This window comes from Herpailurus yagouaroundi, unplaced genomic scaffold, assembly GCF_014898765.1.
Source record: "Herpailurus yagouaroundi ecotype Mexico unplaced genomic scaffold, PumYag 213, whole genome shotgun sequence".
Lineage (NCBI taxonomy): Eukaryota > Metazoa > Chordata > Mammalia > Carnivora > Felidae > Herpailurus > Herpailurus yagouaroundi.
In genome coordinates this window covers 9,806,682-9,824,679 of record NW_024412444.1, presented here as the reverse complement: position 1 = coordinate 9,824,679, position 17,998 = coordinate 9,806,682, and the positions used below count along the sequence as shown (strand labels likewise).

General features: G+C 34.8%; 1 protein-coding gene across 4 annotated transcripts; it reads right to left on the bottom strand.

Annotated features, from left to right (window-relative positions):
- Positions 1-2,142: 2,142 nt before the first annotated feature.
- On the bottom strand, positions 2,143-16,516 carry LOC121016788 (uncharacterized). Of its 4 annotated transcripts, XM_040454600.1 has the most exons (5): positions 16,188-16,516; positions 15,876-15,986; positions 10,214-10,301; positions 9,746-9,774; positions 2,143-2,446 (listed from the first exon to the last, which is right to left on the bottom strand). In XM_040454600.1, exons 1-5 carry the CDS (start codon positions 16,436-16,438, stop codon positions 2,296-2,298), a joined length of 630 nt encoding a protein of 209 aa, XP_040310534.1. In that variant the 5' UTR covers positions 16,439-16,516; the 3' UTR covers positions 2,143-2,295. The 4 variants fall into 4 exon arrangements, with proteins under 4 accessions (XP_040310534.1, XP_040310536.1, XP_040310535.1 ...); XM_040454602.1 differs by lacking the exon at positions 15,876-15,986 and having other exon boundaries at positions 16,188-16,513; XM_040454601.1 differs by lacking the exon at positions 9,746-9,774 and having other exon boundaries at positions 16,188-16,480.
- Positions 16,517-17,998: the final 1,482 nt, after the last annotated feature.

The window sequence follows — 17,998 nt, the reverse complement described above, 5'->3', positions numbered from 1 at the left end:
ACCGAAAACTAATACAAATTAGTTTTTCCTGGAGGATGTGAAATCTCTTGTAGAATGGATGAAATTTGTAAATGTGAATATAAGCATGGGGCTGAGACTGTAAAAAGATATACCATTTACACATAATATGCAAAGTATTGAAATATATTCAAAACAAAATCATAATCTATTTTGACTACTGCTGTCATCAATTGGCTTTATTTTGTATATCTAAAATTACAAAGCAGCATTATTTAAGAGATATTCTATCATCCAGATCTGAAGAAGTTTGAGTGATACCATGCTGTATTTTCGGGGGTGCATGGTAGGAAATGCACAGCACCGGTAACATCCTTTGCTGCTATCTTTGGTCTTTCCCCAATCCTATGCTTTCTCTGTTGGCCTGACAGGTTGCTAAAGATAATCTCTTGAATGGGTAATCATGGGTAATGCACTTAGCTAAGTTTAAATTAATTAGAGCTATATTTAGATAATAAAATGGTTCTATTGAAAATAGGACTCATTTCTACAGAACAAAAATTTAATCTTTGTGTAATATTGCTTAGGGAATCTGGCACGCTCCTGATATGGAATTAGAATTAAGTTACTTAATACTTATTGAATTGTTTTAGCTTTTTAGTTTTCTCTCCCCACTTCTTTGTCCCATTTGTTTATCTCCTTGGTTGGCTTGTTTGGGATTTTTCCAATCCTTATATTTTTCACAATATTACTTCTAATTCCTTTAAGCTAAAATATAAATGCTAAATAGAAAAATATAATTCTGCAAAGGGACTTTAGCAGCTTTGTTTTCTGTTTATTTACTTGTTTAGGAAATTGTTCTTTAGTTTGCCAGAAAACAATCCTGTTTATAAATAGTAGAATCACTGTTGGAATTATGATTTTCTTTAAAACTGTAACATATAATCTTAGGTGAAAATTTTAATATGTACTGTCATAAATAATGTTAATATAATAAAATATGAAATTTACACATTTTAATTTTATTTCAGGTTGGAATATACCAATAAATATGCTGTTACTGCTCAAACAAACCACTTCCTTGTGTTGCCATCTTCAATCAAAATGTAGACTGCTATAGGTAACTCATCTCCTCTTTTTATTTCCAATAGTTGAACTTAGCTGCAACATGCTGAAAACTGAATGGCTCTAATTTAGAAGATTCATGGTGTATAAAAAATATTCAATGTATGAAATTAAGAATCACTTCCATGTAACCATGTAGGAAACCCCCTGGGTGCATTTTGGCTCTTTGTTTGTAACAAATCATTTTAATTTGAGAACACTTATGTAAATATGAATAAGTATAGTATAAAAGTCTTGTGTGTTATAATACAAATTTTAACTCTCTGAGTGTATTGGAAACTTCAAGTTTTCTAGTTTAATATTGAGATAATAGCATCATTTATTCAGATGTTAGAGCCTTATAAATTTTTTTAAGTAGGAAAGATGATACAAATTTATATGGATTTAGGTTGGCAGATAAAAGTTGTATCAGGCCTTGTCTCTCTCTCTCTCTCTCTTTTTAAATTTATTTTATTTTTTTATTAAAATTTTTTTAATGCTTATTTATTTTGAGAGAGAGAGACAGAGCATGAGCAGGGGAGGGGCCGAGAGAGAGAGGGAAACACAGAATCCAAAGCAGGCTGCAGGCTGTGAGCTGTCAGCACAGATCCTGACATGGGGCTTGAACTCATGAATCATGAGATCATGACCTGAGCTGAAGTTGGATGCTCAACAGACTGAGCCATCCTGGCACCCCAGTTTTTTTTTTTTTTTGTCGTTGTTGTTTGTTTTTTGTTTTTAAGAGAGTGTGCACATGCACCTGGGCACATGTGCATGTGTGTGTGCGAGAGCAAGTGAGTGAAGGAGGGGCAGGGGGAGAGGGAGAGAGAATCTTAAGTAGGCTCTACACCCAGTGTGGAGCCCATTGTGGGGCTCTATCTCACAACCATGAGATCATGACCTGAGCCAAAATCAAAAGTCAAACAGTTAACCCACTGAGCCACCCAAGCACCCCCCAGGCCTTTTAAAACAAGTATTTTAAAATAATTTTTTGAACTTGAAATTAAGTGTAAGAAAACAAGTTTTCCTTTGTATATTATGGCCTCCTTAGACATACTTAAAAAATCAAAAGTTCTGAAATAATTGTAAAATAGTCATCATTTTCATTAACTGAGGCTATGCTGCCATAACAAAATAATCCCCAAATCTCGGAAGCTTAAAACAACAAAGTTTGTTTCCTGGTCTTTTAACTCATCTTGTATTGGTCAGCTGTAACTCAGTTTGATGTTGTCTTCATTCTGGAACCCATGCTGAGAGAGCAGCCTCTACCTGGGACATTGCCAGTCTCATGGTAAAAGAAAATGAAGAATGTATTGGAATCATACAATGGCTCTTGAAGCTTCTGCTTGGAAGTGGCATATCTGGCTTCTCCCATTTTATTGGCCTAAGGAAATCATATGCAAAGCATGATGTCATGAAGAAGTGCCAAATATTTTGAACAATAATAAAATATAATTCACCATACTCGACCTTCTTGGTCACAAATATTCATTTCCTTCCCTTTTGCATGTAAAATATACTCATTCTGTATCCAAGGTAGACAACTCAATAGTCTCATCCAATTGTACTATCAGACTCAAAATTCAAGATATTATGATAGTTTCTCTATAAAGCATGGATGTGATTCCTTTTCAGGGACAATGAAATATATTTTTATTTAAGCCAGCATGATTGATGTTTCTCTTACATGCCGCAGAAAACATTACAATTTATAAAAATCTAGTACCATAGTTGTCTGAAATAAATAGAATACTGACAAAGCAGTTCTTCAAGTTGGACTACAACTGCATCAGGCTGATTCTTAAGATACTCTAAAATGGAAACTGCCTCTGAAATTCTTTTCAAGTATTATTTTAAATATGAAAAGACAACTTAAAAACTTTAACTACAGAAACAAATGGATATACTATTACCATTATGGCATCATAACTTGATGTTTTATTATTTAAGACTCATCATATTGGTTCTAATGATGCAAAGATCATTCAATAGGGAAACAATAATCTTTGGAGCAGATGGCTCTGGGGCTACTGGATATCCACATGCTAAAGAATAAAATTGTATTTCTCTTTCACCCCATATTCAAAAATTAACTCACAGTGGGTCAAAGACCTAAATGTAATGGTTAAAACCATAAAACTTTTAGAAGAAATCATATGTATCAATCATCAGGACCTTGGACTAAGAAATGATTGGTTAGATACATCACCAAAAGTACAAGCCACACACACACAAAAGATAATTAGATCATCAAATTGAAAAAAAAAAAAAACTGCTTAAAAGGACATACTCAAGAAAATGAAAAATTGAAAGAATGAGAAAAAATATTTATAAAATATTTATATGATAAAAGACTTGTATCCAGATTATAAAACGCGATTGCTAATCAGTAATAAAAAGACACATAACCCAATTTAAAAGTGAGCAAAGGCTCTGAATAAACATTTCTCCAAATAAGATATATAAAAACTAATATGCATATGAAAAGATGTTCAACATCCTTAGCCACTGGATAAAAATTAAACCATGATGATATACCAGTTCACACCTACTAAAATGGCTATAATTTAAAAAAGAAAAATGTTGGTGAGGATGTGGAGAAATTGCATCCTTATACACAGATGACGGAAATGTAAAATGGTGCAACTACTTTGAAAAAGTTTGGCAGTTCCTCTAGAGATTAAATGTAGAATTACCATATGACCTAGATTTTCTACTTATAGGTATATTCCCAAGAGAAATGAGAGTATGTATCTACACAAAAACTTGTATGTGAAGGTTCATAGTAGTATTATTTATAATACTCAAAAAGTGGAAACCATGTGATATGGATATATACTACAACATGGATGAACTTTAAGAACATGCTAAGTGAAAGAAGCCAGACACAAAAGACCACATAGTGTATGATTCCATTTATATTAAATAGACAAGTATATAGAGACAAATATTAGTGATTGCCAGAGGCTGAGGATAAGGGGAAATGAGGAATGTCTGCTAATGGGCACAGTGTTTCTTTTGGGGGTGATGAAAGTATTCTGGAATTAGATAGTGATGATGATTGTGCAACTCTATGAATATACTGAAACCTTGGGATTATAGATTTTAAAAGGATAGTTTTTATGGTATGTGAATTATATACCTATAAAACAAAAGATTCAAAGCTATGTGTGCCAGCTGAAAAAAAATTCAATTGTATTTCTATACAATGATAAATCAGAAAATGGAAAATATTATTCTATTCAATATATCAACAAAAAGAATTAAATACTTTTGGAATAAGTTTAATAAAAGAAATACAAGACTATTATACTGAAAATTTAAAAAATTTATTGAGAACAAAGAAGATCTAAATCAATGGAAAGACATTCCATATTCATAGATTGGAAGGTTCAATATGTTTAAGGTGAAAATTTTCTACTACTTGAGCATAGATTCAGTGTAATCCCTGTCAGAATTTTTGGTGCCTTTTTGTATAAGTTGACAAGCAGATTCTAAAATTTATAGGAAATGCAAAACATCTACAATAGCCAAAACCGTTTTGAAAATTGGAGGACTTTCACTTTTCAATTTCAGAACTTACTATAAATATAGTTATCAGGACAGTGTGGCACTGACATAAGGGTAAACATATAGATGAATGGAGCACAATTGAGACTCCAGAAATAAATGTGTATATTCATAGCCAATTGGTTTTTGAGAAATATGCTGAGGACATTCATCGGGGAAAGTATTATCTTTTCAACAAATGAATTTGGGACAATTGGATACCTACATGCAAAGACATGAACTTATACTCTCATTTCACACCATACATAAAAATAATAGTCTTAAATGTAAGCTAAAACAATAAAACTTTTAGAATAAAACATAGTAGGAAATCTTTGAGACCTTGGGTTAGGCAAGGAGTTCTTAGCTATTTCTTTGCACAGCCTATAAAAGAAATAAATTAATACATTGAACATCAAAATCCAAAACTTTTGCATTTCAAAAGTCACCATTAAGAAAATGAAAAAATTGGGACACCTAGTTGGTTCAGTCAGTTAAGCAAGCAACCAGCTCTTGATTTTGGCTCAGATCATGATCTGATGGCTGTGGGAGTGAGCCCACATCCGGTTCTGCACTGAATGTGGAGCCTGCTTAGGATTCTCTCTCTCCTTTTCTCTCTCTGCCTCCCAACCCCCGCTCATGCCCTCTCTCAAAATAAATAATAAATAAACTTAAAAAAAAAAAGAAAATGAAAAAATAATAGACTGAGGAAACACATATCTGATAAAGGTCTTGTACCTTCCAAGAACCCTTAAAACTCAATAATAATACAAACAGCTCAATAAAAAAAAATGAGTTAAAGATATGAAAGACATTTTACAAAAAAATATATAGAAATGGCTATTGAACATGTGAAAAGATGCTCAATAGCATTAGTTATTAGGGAAATGGAAATTAAAACCACAATGAGACACTATTTCACACCCACTACACTGGCTATAATAACTAAGAAAACAAATGTTTGTGAGGATGTAGAGAAATGGGAACACTTATACATTGCTGGTGGGAATGTAAAATTTTGTAGCCACTTTTGAAAATAGTTTGAAAGTTTTTCAAAAAGTTAAAACTACCAGATAAACCAGCAGATCAGCTCCTGGGTATCTATTGAAGAGAAATGAAAACATAAGCCCACACCAAAACTTGCATGTGAATGTTCATAATAGCATTATTTATAATAGCAGAGAACTGGGAACAACTCAATTGTCCATTCACTATATTATATCCATGTAATTGAATATTATTCAGTAATAAAAATAACGTACTACTTACACAGTCTACATTATAGATAAACTTCAGAAAGAATGCAAAGTGAAGGGAACACATATTGTGTGATTGTGAACACATATTGTATGATCCTATTTATAGGATATGTCTAGGGAAAGCAAATTCATAGAGATGGAAAGTAGATTAGTGATTACCTGTGTCTAGGAGTAGGAATCTGGGTTTAGTATAAATGGGTTTGAGGGATCTTATTGGGGGGATCCAGTTGTTCTAAAAATTATTAATGGTGAAGATTGCACCACTCAGTAAATTTGCCAAAAATCACTTAAATTGTTCACTAGAAAAGGGTGACTTTTGTGATATATATATATATATATATATATATATAGTCTTTTTTTTTTTTTTAATAATCACATGGTAATGTGCCAAAACACAGTAAGGGGATGAGGACAGAACAATTAGAAATGAAAGGGATCTTGGGTTTTGCTGCCAATTTAAAACGATCACAACAATGAGGTGAAACCAAAATGATTTAAAATAATTTCTCTTGGTGCTTTCATTTCTGTCTTTGGTAGTCAGATTCAATGGTGACCATGGAACCTCTGTCATTTAGGAACCACACATATGCACACAGTCTGATGCTGTCTGAAGATCTTGAAAAATGAAAGTCACAGCAAAACAAACAAACAAACAAACAAAAACTACCAAAATACTCCAAAAGTTCCACTAGGTGCTACCATTTTCTAAGTCTTTTTAGGTCTTCATTTTGTCAATTACTTTATAATTCATATAGTTTCATGTAGTTGTTGTCTCCTCTAAATTTTCTCTAAAGTTACTTTCCAGGACCCAGATACTGTTTGACAGTGAAGATTTGTGTTTTCTCTGAATTTCTGAATTGAAATATTTTAATCTAAAGTAGCTTATGGAGATAATCATTTTAAAAACAAAGCATTGTACTTCTGGAGAGAATAGTAATTTGTATGGTTTATTAAATAATTTATAATACTTAATATTCCTATTTAGTTCCTCTGAGATATAGTTGGTCTTATTTACTCATTCATGGACCTACACATTGATTCAGCAAATATCTATTAAGTACTTATTCTTACCTAGTGCTAGACTAGTTGCTGGGATTATACCAGTTAACTCCACATGAGGAAAGAAAAAAATAAAGAAACAGTAATTTCACAAGATAGGATATCATACAAGAAAGAGTGGTCAACGAACTTGATGTAGACTGTTCTATAGTTTGTCTCCTCTGGGGAGGTAGTAGGTGAGCTAAGATCTGAATGATAAAAACAAACACCCAATCACATGAGGATTTGAGAAAAGAGCATTTTAGGTCACAAGACTATAAAAGACCTCTAAGGGTAATTGTGCCTGGACTGTTTCTGAGAATATAGAAACCAATGTAGTTGGAATGTGATGATGCAGGAGTCGTATTTCGTAGGTCATAATAAATAGTATGCATTTTGGTCTAATTGCAACAGAAAGGCACTGTAAAGTTTTTTTTAATTTTTTTTTCAACGTTTATTTATTTTTGGGACAGAGAGAGACAGAGCATGAACAGGGGAGGGGCAGAGAGAGAGGGAGACACAGAATTGGAAACAGGCTCCAGGCTCCGAGCCATCAGCCCAGAGCCCGACGCGGGGCTCGAACTCACGGACCGCGAGATCGTGACCTGGCTGAAGTTGGACGCTTAACCGACTGCGCCACCCAGGCGCCCCGGCACTGTAAAGTTTTTAAGCATGGCAGTAACATAATCTCATTTATATTTCAGATAGGTCAGTTAGGCTGCTCAATGGAAACTGGAATGGAGAGGGAGATTGAATGCAAAGTTAAAGCAAAAAGACGAAAGCCTTTTGCAACAGTCAGGAAAAGAGATGGTAGTATCTTGGACCATGATAATAGCAATAAAGATGGAAAAAGATGAGTAGATTTGATATTTTTCTTTAAAAGTTAGAGTTAATTATACTTCTTAATGGGTTAAAGGGATGAGGAGATAATATAAATCAAAGAGGACTTTTAAGTATTTGATGCCAAGAACTGGGAGGATGGTGGTTTCATTTACTAAGATGGGGAAGATTGGAGGAGAAACAAATTTGGTAAGGAAAATACAAGTTTTTCCTATTTTGAAAAGGTTGAATTTGTGATCCTATTCATCAGCCTAGTAGAATATCAAGTAGGCAGTTATATATTTAATCTGGAGCTCAAAAGACAGATCATGTGATTGGACACATGTATCTGGGGGTTACTGCATAGAGATGTCATTTAAATCTGTAATTTCTTTTTTTTAAGGGTTATTAATTTATTTGGGGGAGGGAGAGGCAAAGAGAGAGGGAGAGAGAGAGAGAGAGAGAGAGAGAGAGAGAGAGAGAGAGAATCCCAAGCAGACTCCATGCTGTCCGCACACAGCCTGACATAGGGCTTGATCTCACTAATGGTGAGATTGTGGATTGAGACGAAATCAAGAGTTGAATGCTAAACCACTTGAGCCACCCAGGCTCCCCAAAATGTCTCCATTTTTAGAGAGAAACTGACAATCCAGCTTTTGATGTGATATCTCACATTTTAAATATATTGGCTGGGGAGCGTGGGTTCAAGACAGAAGTGTAGGAAGATCCTGAGCTCACCTGCTCCCCTGGATACACCACCCACAACTACGCTTGAGACAATTATCACCAAAGGAGGCCTGAAAACTGGATAAACAGAGTCTACACAAGGGACAGCACCAAGATGAGCAGGAGAGGCAGAGACATGGTCTCACTAAGGGAAAAAACCACACCCCAGGTATGGTGCTCTGTGGTCTGGAGGGATATCAAAAGGACACACTTTTCCCTGAGTTAGATTTGAGCTCCATATCAGGCACTCCAACCCTTAGATCCTGCACAAGAGAAATAAACTCCTAAAACATCTGGCTTTGAGAAGCAACAGAGAGGGGCGCCTGGGTGGCTCAGTTAGTTAAACATCTGATTGTTGGTTTTGGCTCAGGTCATGATCTCACAGTTCATGAGATAGAGCCCTACTTTGGTCTCTGCACTGACAGTATGGAGGCTGCATGGGATATTCTCTCTCTCTCACTCTCCAAGTAAATAAATAAACTTAAAAAAAAAAAAGAAAAGCAACAGAGAGTATGTCCAGGAAAACTATAGAACTATACAGATAAGAAAACCCACTCTTAAAGGTGCAGTATACAGACTCACTCAACTTAGAAACCAGCACAAAAACACCAGATTAAAAAAACCAAAGACCAGTGGTAAAGGAAACCTACTTATTAATCTTGGCATGCCAACAGGCTGGCAGCTGGGCCTCTGGGAGCTGAGACACTAGTGGCAGCCACATTTGCCAGCTCATTCTGCTGTGCTGATCCCAGTGCTGTTGAACACCATTTTGCAATCTACCCTCTAGACTACTATGTCAGGGAATGTGCCCCACTGAGAACCTGCCCAACCATATGTCTTGTCAGGTCTTGCAGCTGACAGAACAGTAACCCTGCCCACCAGCACATCCGTGGCAGTCATGGCCAAGACTCACAGCAGCCTCAGTGAAAGCCAGCCCTACACACCAACATGCCCACAGCAGTTACAGCTCTGCCACAACAGGAGGTGAACACAGCCCACACAGGGAACAGCCCTGAAGTACCTGACTCTGATAGCCAGTAGTGGTTGTGTTTCTGGGCCCCACAGGACATCACCTACATAAGATCACTCCTTCAACACTGGGAAAACTAAAAAACATAAAAGACTGGGAAAACTACCTAAAACAGAAACAAGCACAGAAAGTAGGCAAAATGAGACTGAGGAATATGTTCCAAATGAGAGAACAAGACAAAATCTCAGAAAAAGAACTAAATTAAATAGAAGAGTAATCTACCCAATAATAAGTTAAAAGTAATGATCATAAATATGCTTACCAAACTTGGGAGAATGGATGAACACAGAACTATAACAGAGATAGAAAATATAAGAAAGTATCAATCAGAACTGAAGAATAAAAAACAGAAATGAAATATACAGTACAGGGAATAAATAGCAGATTTATTTTTCAGTGAACTGGAAAACAGGCTAGTGGAAAGCACCCAAACTGAACTGCAAAAAGAAACAACGAGATAGTTTAAGCGACCTCTGGGACAACATCGGTCACACTAATAGGGGTCCTGGAAGGACAAGAGAGAGACAAAGGGGCAGGAGGAAACTTATTTGAAGAAATAATAGCTAAAAACTTCCCTAATCTGGAAACAGATATCCAGTCCCAGAATTAACACAGTCTCAAACAAGAACTCATAGAGATACATACCAAGACACATTACAATGAAAATGTCAAAAATTAAAGATAAAGAATCTTCAAAACAGCAAGAGAAAAGCAACCAGAGAAAATTTACCTGTGAGGGAACCACTGTGAAACTGTCAGCTGATTTTTCAGGAGAAACTTTGCAGGCCAAAAGGGAGTGGCATGGTATATTCAAAGTGCTGAAAAGAAAAAAACTTACAGTCAAGGATAGTCTACCCAGCAAGGTTATCATTCAGAATTGAAGGGGAGATAAAGATTTCCATGTGATGTTGGGAAAACTGGGAAGCTACATGCAAAAGAATGAAACTGGACCATTTTTTTTTTTACCATATACAAAAATAAACTCAAAATGGATTGAAGACTTAACTATAAAACCTAAAATCATAAAACTCCTACAAGAAAACATAGGCAGTAGTTCTTTGAGATGGGTCTTAGTGACATTATTTTGGATCTGTGACCAAAGACAACAAAAGCAAATATAAACAGAGTTACATCAAACTAAAAATGCTTTTGTATATCGAAGAAAACCATCAATAAAATGAAAAGGCAACTTAGTGAATGCGGGAAGATATCCAAAAACGATCTATCTGATAGGGGTTAACATCCAAAATATATAAAGGACTCTTAAAACTCAATTTAAAGATATCTGATTTAAAAATGGGCAGAAGAATTAAATAGGCATTCTTCACAGAAGACATAGAGGGCCAAAAGACACATGAAAAGGGGCTCAACACAGTTAGCCATCAGGGAAATGCAAATTAAAACCACCATGAGTTATCACTTAACAACTATCAGAATGGCTAGTTTGCAAAAGAGAAGAAAGAACAAGTGTTGATGAAGATGTAGAGGAAAGGGAACCCTCGTGCACTGTTGGTGGGAATATAAGTTGGAGCAGCCACTATGTAAATCAGTATGGAATTTCCTCAGAAAATTAAAAATAAAACTAACATATGACCCAGCAATTCCACTTGTAGGTATTTATCCAGTGAAAGTGAAAACACCAGTCCAAAAAAATATACACATCCCTATGTTTATTGCAGCATTATTTCCAATAGCCATGAAATGGAAGCAACTTAAATGTCCATTGATAGATGAATGGATAAAGAATATACGGTGTGTGTTTGTGTGTTTGTGTGTATGTGTGATGACTGCCAGAGGGGATGGGATGAGGGAGGTGGACAAAATAGGTGAATGAGATTAAGAGGTGCCATCTTCCAGCTATAGTATAAATAAGATGTGGGGATGTACTATACAGCCTAGGGAATATAGTCAATAATATTGTAACAACTTTCTATGGTGACAGATGGTAACTAGATTTGTGATGACTATTTTGTAATATATATAAATATCAAATCAGTATGTTATACACCTGAAGCTAATATAATATTTTGTCAATTATTTTTCAAAAAATGTTGACAAGTTATTCGGAATTTAAATAACATAATGTTGGTGAAACCAAAGTGTTATGAATTTTGCCATAAAGATCATAGCATGGAAAGCTCATGGAAAGGGCTGTCAAAGACTTGAGTTCTTGTCTTACTTTAACCTAACCAGGTACTTTAACTTTCCTGGCCTTAATTTTTCAATTATTGAAAGTACACTTCTATGACCCAGTGTCAAGCATGATAATTAGAACTTTATGAAATACTAGCAGTGATCAAGTCCTGTGGATCTTAAGTGTAAATGCTAGATTGAGCCATATGAAATTACTGATAATTGGCTATTTTGGATCTACAAAAACATTACTTTCATGTTATTCAACCTAATAGTTTTGTTTCACTTGAGTCTGAAAGCACGATGAACCAGGCATTGCTGTGCTGAGACATACTAGAATCTGAGGGAAAAAAAAAAAATGTTCTCCTACATTTTATAGCAAGGTCAGGAATTTGGCCAGAAAGCCATAGGCAGAGGGCAAGAGCATTAATGGAGACAGAATAATGATTTGCCTTTTATTCCGCTGTAGCAGCAGCTAATTTGATCTGACTGAGCTCTTGTTTCTAGGTTTCTCACTTAGGTATTCATTCTCTAGACAGGCCTCCAGGTGGCTCATACCCGAGTCCATTTAGGAATCTGATTTGGATCTGAATCATTTATATGTATGAAGATTATAAGCCTTCATTGTTTGTAAAATAATAATACTTTTAAATAAACAGCTCAAGTTCAAAGTGAAAAGAAATGAATGAGTATCAACATGTGTACATTCATTTTTACCCAGAACAGTTAACTGAGTTTAGCATTAACCAAGCATAAAATATAACTATGCACCAACTCTTTCAGTCTGAGTTCAACATCTCATGCATACCAGGTATAGGGTACTTAACAATAATTACCTTACTAGTTTAAAGTGGGCCTTACAGTAATCCACATTGTAATTTTTTTCCTACTCCCTGAGGCAATTAATTTTAAACTATAGCTAAGGCATGCAATCCAGATGTACATTGATTTCAGGCTGGGTTACTTGGTGTCAAATTCAGTTCTTTTGTTCATAAGGAACATGAGAGCTCTACACCATTTGTGTCAATATAGTACTTTGTGCTTAAACATGTAGTATACATATTGAGAAAATATGTAGAACCACCTCATATACATAAGGATATTTTAGTTCAAGAAATGCAATAGGTGTCCAATACAGAATGGTTGAATGAATAAATATGTGTTGAATATTTACCGTATGCTTGATACTGTGATATCAAAATATAAAAAATCCTGCTCTGCCAGGAAAGTATGAGAATATCGGAGTATGGGAATGACATTGATAGGGCAGCAGTGGCAGTGGCAGTCTTTCATTCTGTCAGTTTCGCAGAGTGGTCCTTTATGCTAGAATCTTAGTCTTAAGTTAGTCCTAGTCACTGTCCTCCTAGCAGTTCTGTGAGCTTCCACAAATCTCTTTAATGACCTGCTTCTCATTAATTGGCTAAAGTGGGTCTCCGTTGCTTGCAACTAAAAGCCTTGTGTGATTCAAGGGAGAACCCCCAGTGCAAGCGAGATGTCCTTTTTATAGATAGGATATTTTTGCAATGAACCTGAGGGGACTGACTATGCTTAAAGAGTAAAACAGGATGAAGATTTTTGAAATAACTGGACACAAAAGTTTTTTCCCTAAGGTTTTTAAAAAGGAAACAAGATCACTTCTACAGTGTACCTAGTGTGGCAATCAAGTCCACCAGGCTTGTTGTCAAGGGAAACATTTAGTGGGTGGGCAAGCCAACATTTATTCACTTCACTAGCATTATATGAAATTTGAAAAATAATGATCCTAATTCATCAACTACTTAAAATTTTTTTAACAGTTACTCATTTTTGAGAGACAGAGAGAGATAAAGCGTGCACGGGGGAGGGTCAGAGAGGGAGGGAGATGGAATCTGAAGCAGGCTCCAGGTTCTGAGTTGTCAGCAGAGTCCAACGTGGGGCTCAAACTCACGAACCAGGAGATCATGACCTGCGCGGAAGTCAGACGCTTAACTGACTGAGCCACCCAGGTGCCCCAGCTATTTCATCAACTACTTTTAAATTAAGTTCACCTATTTGCTATGATACTGAAGTTCATAACACCTTAGGCAGATTTAGAGAGATTTCAGTGAAATGGTTTAAGATAAAAAATCTCCATGAACTGATTACAACAGGAGTTTATTTGTAAAATTCATTTGCATGGCATAATTCATTCCTCAACTTTGCCAGATAAATTTGCTGTTGCTGTAGTTGCTAGATATCTGATTCATTCATTTTGGTATAAACTCAGTAGTAAAATTTTGCTTATAACCATATATAAACTTTCCATGGATAATCAGTTTATCTAATGGAGAAGAAACTGATACTGACTTCATTGAAACAGTTTACTTTTTTTACATGTAAAGAAAAAAATGAACATTTGTCAACACAAAATTATTTGTAAAGGTATAATTTATTTAAACAATAATTTCTTTATAGTATTGTCCTATAGGTATGGTTTCAAAATGTTTATGTTTTGGGGAGTGTGGGTGGCTCAGTTGGTTAAGTGTCAGACTCTTAATTTTGGCTCAGGTCATGATCTCACGGTTTGTGAGTTTGAGCCCCACACTGACAGTGTGGAACCTGCTTGGGACTTTCTCTCCTCTCTCTGCCCCTTTTGCTCTCTCTCAGAATAAATAAATAAGCTTAAAAAATGTTTATGCTTTAAAGCATCCGCTAAAAATGTTAATGTCCAAAGTGAATCTTCAGAGATGTCAAAATTCCATTATCTCTTTGTTAATAAATATTCAGCATTGATAGGATATCAGATCTGGCTGACTGCTTGTCAAGAATGTTGTAGAAAAAAATGTAATCATTGGATGATAGGACCATTGAATTAAACACATGACTTAGAGATTCCTTCAAATCTTGAAATTCTATGAGCATCTATGATATACAGTAAGAAGTAACAAATTAAGACTCATAGTTTAACAAATTCTTTTCATATCTGTGTAATTTTAATTCCATCTCAGATTTTAAAAGCTGGATAAAATTTTAGTAATATAGCTATTCTTTATAGAAATTGCCTTTATTAAAATGATAGAATTAAATGAATTGAGACTTCCAGAAAATTATCTAGTCCAAGTTCCTAGTTAAATATAAAACGTTGTAATTTTAAACAAAAACAGTATTTTCAACACTCACCTTTAAATTTTTGGTTTTATTTAAATTCTTTTATGTATAATTTATATCATATGTAATATTTAATAGTGTGTATACATTATATATAAATGTTTTATGCATATATAGATATAATGTATATTTGTCATATGTACACACATTATATAAATAATGTGTATATATTTATCTATACTATTACATATAGTATATATATTATATGTATATACACAGATATATATATGTATGTACATACATATATATATTTGTATATATTATATATATAAATGTTCTATCTCCAAAACATCTCTTAAATCCATTTCTCCCCAGCTTTTCTGTAACATTTCCTAATTCAAGTAACTATCATGTTGTACCTGGGCTGCTGCCATAGCCTTCTACTGCTCTCCCTGCTTCCACTTTTGCCCCCACTCCAGGCAGCCAGAATGAACTTTTGAAACTGTCAATCATATATATAATTCTTCTCCTTAAAATCCTTCTGTGGCTTCCCTCTGCCCTTAGTATATAATCCTAGTTCCATAAAATGTCCAACAAAGCCCTCCAAGCTGTCACATGTGCCTACATCTTCAATTTCATCTCTATCCTTAGTCTCTTTTATTCTCTCAGCATTTTTTCTGTTTACAGGAATATAGAATTATAATTTACATGCCACACAATTAACCCTCCTAAGTTGTAAATTCAATAGATTTTAATATAGCCAGAGAATTGTACAACCTTCATGACAATCAATTTTAGAACATTTTCGTCACTCCAGAAGAAAACCCAGTACCCCATAGCGGTCATCCTCAATTTACCGCCAACACTCTTAGCCCTAGGCAATACTAATCAACTTTCTATCTCTCAAGTTTTGCCTATTGTGGATATTTTATTTAAGTGACATCAAACAATGATTTTTATGACTGACTTCTTTTACTTCGGATGTTTTCAAGGTGCATCCATGTTGTAGTGTGTATCAGTACTACATTTTTTTTTATTATAGGATAATGCTCCATTGTGTAGATGTATCACATGTTATGTATTCATTCATCAGTTGATGGATATTTGAGTTGTCTCCATTTTTTGTCTATTGTGAATAGTGCTGCTATGAACATTCATGTACAAGTTTTAAGTGGACATATGTTTTTATTTACCTTCGATGTATACCTAGGAGTAGAATTGCTGGGTCATATAGTAACTCCATGGTTGCAGTAGTCCTCCCTTTCCATGCGACATGGATATGTTCCAAGACTTCTAGCGAATGCCTGAAACCACAGATAATGGTGAACTTTATATGTAGTATGTTTTTTCCTTTACATATGTATCTGTGATAAAGCATAATTTATAAATTAGGCACAGTAAGGGATTAACACTAACTAATAATAAAATAGAACAAATATAACAACATACTGTAATAAAAGCTGCCTGACTGGTCACTCTCTCAGAATATCTTGTACTGTTCTCACCTTTCTTCTTGCGATGATGAGAGATGATAAATGCCTATGTGGTAAGATGAAGTGAGGTGAATGACATAAGCATTGTGATGTAACATTAGGCTACTGTTGACCTTCTGATGCTTTGTCAGGAGGGTCATCTGTTTCTGGACTGCAGCTGACCATAGATAAGTGAAACTGTGGGAAGCAAAACTGTGAACAAGTGGGGGGACTACTGTAATCTTGAGGAACTGCCAGATTGTTTTCCAAAGCAACTGTGCCATTTTATATTCCTACCAGCTGTGGATGAGGGTTCCAGTTTCTCCACATTCTTGCCAATACTTGTTACCATTTGTCCTTTTTAGTATGGCCATCCTTTTTTTAATTTTTTACGTTTATTTATTTTTGAGACAGAGAGAGACACAGCATGAGCAGGGGAGGGGCAGAGAGAGAGGGAGACACAGAATCCGAAACAGGCTCCAGGCTCTGAGCTGTCAGCACAGAGTAGTATGGCCATCCTAATGGGAAATGTTATCTGCTTACTGGCCCTTTTTATCTCTTCTTAGGAGAAATATCATTTCAGAACTTCTGCCCATTTAAAAAATTTGGGTTGTATTTTTCCTTAATGAATGGTGAGAGTTATTTATATATTCTAGATAGAAGTTTCTTATCAGATGAATGATTTACAAACATTTTTCCCCTTTCAATGGATTGTATTTTTCCTTTCTTGATAATGTCCTTTGAATAACAAATGTTCATAATTTTGATGAAAACCAATTTTTTTCTTTTGTGGCTTGTGCCTTTGGTCTCATATCTAAGAAACCATTGCTCAACCCAAGATCATGAACATTTAAACCTATGTTTTCTTCTAAGAGTTTCGTTTTTAAGCTCTTACAATTAGGTCTTTGATCCATATTTAGTTAATATTTGTATATAGTATGAGGAAGGGACCCAACTTCGCTCTTTTGCATGTGGTAATCCAGTTATCCCAGCACCATTGTTGAAAAGGCTATTCTTTCCCTATTTGGTGGTCTTGGCACCATAGTCAAAAATCATAGATATATGGTTTATTGCTGGGCTCTCAAATCTATTCTATTAATCTATAAGTCTATTTTTATATCAGTACCACACTCTGGATTACTGTAGCTTTGTAGTAAGTTTTGAAATTGAGAAGGTATGCATCATCCTACTTTGTTCTTTTTTTAAAGATTGTTTTGGATATTCTAATTTTCTTGCATTTCCCTATAAATTATAAGATCAACTTGTCAATTTCTGCAAAAAAGTCATCTAAGATTTTAATAGCAATTGTCTTGAATTTGTTCATCACCCTGGGGTCTATTTCCATTTTATTTTATTAAAAAAAATTTTTTTTTAAGTTTATTTTTGAGACAGAGAGAGATAGAGCACAAGTGGGGAGAGACAGAGAGAGAGGGAGACACAGAATCTGAGGAAGGCTCCAGGCTCTGAGCTGTCAGCACAGAGCCAGATGCAGGGCTCAAACTCATGGACCTCAAAATCATGACCTGAACTGAAGTTGGACGCTCAACCGACTGAGCCACCCACGTGCCCCTATTTCCATTTTAATAATACTACATCTTCAATAATATATTCTAATATGGGATGTCTTTTCATTTATTTAGATCTTCTTTAATTACTTTTGATGATATTTTGTAGATTTTAGTGTATAAGTTTTAGACTTGTTTGGTAAATTTATTCCTAAATATTTTCTTTTGATGCTTTGTAAATGAATGTTTTGTTAATTTTATTAATTAATTTTCAAATTGTTCATTGCAAGTGGGTAGAAAGAAACTGGTTTTTGTATGTTGATCTTATATCTTGCAACT